The sequence below is a fragment of the Solanum dulcamara genome, chromosome 1 (assembly GCF_947179165.1).
Source record: "Solanum dulcamara chromosome 1, daSolDulc1.2, whole genome shotgun sequence".
In the NCBI taxonomy this organism is placed as follows: Eukaryota; Viridiplantae; Streptophyta; class Magnoliopsida; order Solanales; family Solanaceae; genus Solanum; species Solanum dulcamara.
In genome coordinates, this window is record NC_077237.1 from 12908355 (window position 1) to 12913948 (window position 5594).

The 5594-nt window shown below is 31.7% G+C and overlaps 1 protein-coding gene across 2 annotated transcripts; it reads right to left on the bottom strand.

Moving 5' to 3' along the window:
• Window positions 1-403: 403 nt before the first annotated feature.
• Window positions 404-1793, bottom strand: LOC129887311 (brassinosteroid-responsive RING protein 1-like). Of its 2 annotated transcripts, none has more exons than XM_055962362.1 (2): window positions 1173-1793; window positions 404-487 (listed from the first exon to the last, which is right to left on the bottom strand). In XM_055962362.1, exons 1-2 carry the CDS (start codon window positions 1642-1644, stop codon window positions 459-461), a joined length of 501 nt encoding a protein of 166 aa, XP_055818337.1. In that variant the 5' UTR covers window positions 1645-1793; the 3' UTR covers window positions 404-458. The 2 variants fall into 2 exon arrangements, with proteins under 2 accessions (XP_055818337.1, XP_055818347.1); XM_055962372.1 differs by having other exon boundaries at window positions 473-498.
• Window positions 1794-5594: the final 3801 nt, after the last annotated feature.

The window sequence follows — 5594 nt, forward strand, 5'->3', positions numbered from 1 at the left end:
AACCAATCAATAAGATAATAGAAAAATTAATGTATTTAAAAAGGAAAAAAATATATTTATTAGAAAAATGACATTTTTGATTAAGAAGTAAATTAAGAATATTTTTGGACCAAAGTATTAGTATCAGATAGGAGTGTGCATCGATCGATTTGATTTTCGATTTTTAAATACGCTAAATCGATAACCAAGCCAATAAGATATTTGTTATCGATTTTTGATCTTTTAATGATTTGATTTTTGATTTATTGATTTTTGTTCTTCAACAATTCGATTTTCGATTTAATCAATAAAAAAATACTTTCAAAAATAATATACGACTTCTCCAACAACTTTATGCGATACAAGCATACAACAAAATAAGCAAATCAAACGTTCTCGTCGTAAATGCTTATAATTCACAACCTTAGCTGTCGCCTAACTCTTGCCGTTGTCATTGCAAACCGTAGCCGCCGCCGTTCTTAATCCTTTAAATTTTGACATTGTGAACCTAAAATAATACTAAATTCTAAAGAGTAAATACAGTGTGAACTGTGAATTGTATATGATACTAATAGTCTGATATAATAATTATATTTAATATCTTTTATTTGATACTTTAATAATGAATTACTAGATAAATCGATAATCATTAAGACTATAATAATTTTTAACAAATAATATTTTTGTTCAACTTCACATAATTCAAAGCCATTTTATTTTATGATTTCCACATTTTTGAAGTATCATTAAAGTATATTTAGAGCTATCAATTCCAAATTTTCACCAACCATTCTTTTAAATTAATTAATTAATTACTCCATGACAAACTTTTGGTAGGCCACCACTACTCTGAGCATGACCAACAATTTTTCAACACTTGCCAGATAATGTTATCAAAAATCTATACCTATACATGTTACCAACACTTCCTCTTTTTATTTTTTTATTTTTAAAAAAATTAATTGCAATTTTTAGTTAATATTACCGACACTCGAGTAGGATTAATAGCTAAATTATCCATCTGGCATGCAATTCACCATTCAGAGAGCTCCATGTGTATGAAGCAAACTCAATTATTGTACTAATTATTACTTTCTATTTTTATTTTAATACTCTAAATCTTTTTATGTACAAAAAAAAAAAAGATATAAAAAATTTCCTAATAATTTACAAAAATCTACGAATATAATTACCATGTAATGCAGATAACAAGAAAATCAGCTCCTCATCACTCCCTTCATACTCTGTCTGCTGGTTTCGGTGCTGCCGGAAATTCACAACGATTTCTTCCGGCAGCACCTTATTCCGACAGAGTGGACACGTGGCGGAATCCTGTTGGAGCCACGTGTCCAAACAATCCTTATGAAATATATGCTTGCATTTCAGCTTCCGTATTTCTTCTCCGTCTTCAAATGCCGACAAACATACCGCACAAGACTCGGAAAAACCGGCCGGGTTGATTGACGCAGTTTTGAACCGGGTGACCGGGTTTTTTTCATCGATGAGCTTGAGGTATTGCTTGGTGGTGATGGGGCGGGTGCGGCCGGAATCGGAGATTGTATCGGTTACTGAACGAACGAAGATGACGAGTTCGAGAATTAGAATGGTGAAGAAGACTAAAGTCATGGTGTAAATATGAGCTAAGATCTGAGAAAGAGCCGCCATTATTATTAGTATTATTGTGTATATGTGCAGAATGAAAGGTTTTAGGTTGCCCCGGGGAGCATTTTGCTTTGTTTATATATAACGACTTTTCCAAGGGTGGCTAAGGATCTGATTGGCTAAAAATTGTTCCCACAACTTTTTCTTATTTTATTTGAAAAATTAGTGTTTCATTTTCTAAATTTAACTTGAAAGTTGTCTCGGTTATTCTTGGATACTGATAGTTGTAGTATACGTTCTCTTATAGTTGTTTATTCTTTGATTTATGTTCCTATAAAAATTGTTCCTTGTTACTATTTAGTATTTCTTCTACTACGTTATATTCAAATTTGATACGAGTATTATGTCAAATTTTTCGTTTTGAATATAGAACTTATGTTATATTTTTAGTTTCTTTTGTTTTAGTAGTATTGACTTGATATTTCATATTACAAACAATTTAATTTTTAGTTAAACTTTATAGATTATCTTTATGTCAAATGTTTTAATAATTTTATGACATTCTATTTATAATAGTAATCTTTTTTTCAAATATGCATTTCATGATTTTCATAGAAATCAAGTACTTTTAGTTTTTATGATTAATTTAATCAAAATATACTAATTTAAAAAATATAAATCAATTATTTTTTTATAATATTAGTCAAGAGCATATGTTTATTAATTAATATATTTTCAAAAAATTATATATATATCTTAAATATTTTTATAAATGCCCTTATTTGTCTAACATAATTTTTTAATTGAGATAGTTAATTTTTATTTTTAAAATTTAGTATAATCTTATAATTACAGTGTAATTATATTATTACGAACAAATAAATCATCATAATCAATAAATTATTGTACATCAATTTTATTTACGAGGTGACTTTTCAAACATATCATTTATTGAAAGTGTGTTAGTATTACATCAAATCATAAGAGAAAAATTATTGTAAAGAAATTATTTTTCTTGTTTACATTCCATTGGGTTGTGAGGAAGATGCATGCGCACACCATGTGCATTAGCAAATCTTCATTCAATATTTTTGTCCATCAACAGACGAAGTGTTTATTGTGGTGGTGGTGGCCACCCAAAAGTTCATCCAAATTTGAGATATCATATCGTTTATTTATGATTTCCAAATCTTATAATACACACGTAATAATATATTGTATATGAAAAGCTATCCTTGTCTCCCATTTTCTTTTCTTTTTTCCTTTTGGGGGTGACAGCACATTGTGGTAAAGTTAAAGGTATATTACGTCCTGTAGTGGGAAATATTTGCTCGTCGATTGCACGCAAGAAAAGTTCTTCTTTCTAGAGCAAGAAGACAACTTCCATAAACGAACGTTTAAGGTGTTGTTAGAGTTAAGTCTGTAATAAGATAAATACTGAATTGTAACTATTCTTATTATAGTGTTGGTAAGGTAGTGTAAAGTGTGAAAGAAGAGAGTTTATCTTCTTTGATAGTAGTTGTGATAGTTAGAGTTAATTGTTACTTCTACGTACTAGATTTAATCTCGTAGATTATAGAGTTGAATTTGAATATGTTATTTTAAAGTCGGAGGTAAAAGGTGTTTACCATCTCAACAACCTCCTCTTATCATGTTATGATCCAAACCGGACCATGAATGACACTCATAATAACTCTCCGATGGGAGAACTAATACTATACACCAAGCTAAGATCCTAACACAGAAATAGACATTTAAAATATGGAAACAAGTTTTAATTAATAGTTTTAAGCTGAGTTTTCATAAACTCAGAAAAATTAATCGAACAAAACAAACAATGCGGAAGTTAACCCCTAAAACCTAAAAGTTATTGTACCAAAACTACTAAGTAACAATTCTAAGAGTAAGGGGATGCAATCCCGAAATAAAAACATAAAATAAGGTTTGGGAATAGTCTCAGTCCAAAAGAAAAAGGTTTAAGATTGGGAAGAATCCACAGTAGCCTGAAAGAGCTGGCTCACCCTTGAATTCTACAGTCACTGATCTCCTAACTAAGGTCTGTCAGCAGCCTCCTGAAGATACCGTGTACTCAACAAAGAAAGTGCAAGTGCAATGTCAGTAAACACAATAACAATGTATTGTAGAATCACACGACTAGTCCAGTAAGTACAATATACGCAGATAACCACAACATAGTAAAGAAAAGCATATGCATAACACATTACCAATCATCATTTCATAAGCAATATACAGTTTCACAATGTCAATCTCAAATACAACAGTCAACAATGGTCATCTCATGGAACACATACCCAAACTGTTAATGTGTCGGTGTGACACCCGATCCAATAGTTAGTATGTACCGATGTGGTATCCGATTCAATATGTATCGGCGTGACACCCGATCCAATATATATCGATGTGGTACCTGATTTATGTATCGGCGTGACACCCGATCCAATATATACTGGCATGGTACCCGATCCAACAATCACAATCACAATAAACAATGAGTAGTTCACACACTTGCACAATCAAATATCAGATTCATTGTATGCAACTGATCAAAATAGTCATAGGTTTATTCCATATTTCCATATTCACATACATGCATGCTATACTATTATTGCAATAACAAGAACATATAACACATATGGAAAAATAAATCATCACCTACCTCGACACAAGATTTGAGAACTCTAAAGAATTAGAGCTTTCCTCTTTTCCAAAATCCAGATTATATCAAAGTCCTAACCCTTTGCCACTTTCATGATCATCTTCCCCAACTAGGGCTTTTCCCACCATTAGTTCCAAGCCAAAACCTTCCCCTAAGAGAATTCTCATAGATTCTAAGGTCTAGGAATCAAACTAAAAGTTAGAGGAATGATTAACTTACCTTTGGTGAAGAAGTAGGCGGAAAAATAAAAAAAATAAGCCTAGGTTGATTCTTGTTTCTCAAAAATGAAATAGCAGAAATAGATACCGTTTTAGGACTTTTCTGACTTACACCCACGACTGCCCCACCATAGCGACACCCATCCCGTCATAGGGGAAAAATCTTTTCTTAAATGATTGCGATGAGATAGAAACTCGCAACTCGCATCCCAAATCTCCATTTAGCAACACACCCTCAAATCATGACGTTCTAAAATCAATCCTTCAAGCCAAGATCAATTACGGGAGTTCTACTTGCCCAAATTTAATTTTGTAAAGCCGTACATGCTCTTTAATATCTTGACTATCAACTCAAATGATAAAACTCATAATTTTATGACCCATCCATTATTGGATAACTCCAGACCTTACCTGACTCAAATTTCATCCAAGTTTGGCCTATACTCAAAATTTCTAAGTTACTACTGAGTAGTTTTTTGGACTAAATTTATTCTCCATTGGCTTATCCATAACGACAGGAACATGTCGTTATAATAGATACGAATTTATCCATCACTCATCCTCGAGTGATCAAAATAGGAAAACTCGGTTAAGGCAAGGATAAAGTAGTACCTAAATCGTCAAACAACCGAGGATACTTTTCTCGCATGTCTTTCTCGATTTTTCAAGTCGCTTCCTCAATCAGACGATGGTTTTATTGAACATTTACTGACTTATAGCCTGTTTGAATGGACTTATTTTAAGTTACTTATAAATTAAAAACTGCTTATAAGTTTTAAAAAAATAAGTAGGTGCATCCCAACTTATTTCTTTTGACTTATATGCTGTTTTCAACTTATAAACTGCTTAAAATAAGTCCATCCAAACAAACCTTATTATTTATTTGAGCTTATTTTAAGCACAAAATGACTTAAGTTGGCCAACCAAACACTCAAAAAAGTTATTAACAACTTATAAGTAAATTAGAAGCCAATCCAAACGGCTCTTAATCTCTTTGGTCCTCAGCTTCCGGACATCATGATCAAGAATTGCAATTGGTTCTTCCTCATAATGAAGATCTTTGTCTAATAGGATTGAGTCCCACTTGGTGACATAATCTCCATCCCATGGTACTTATT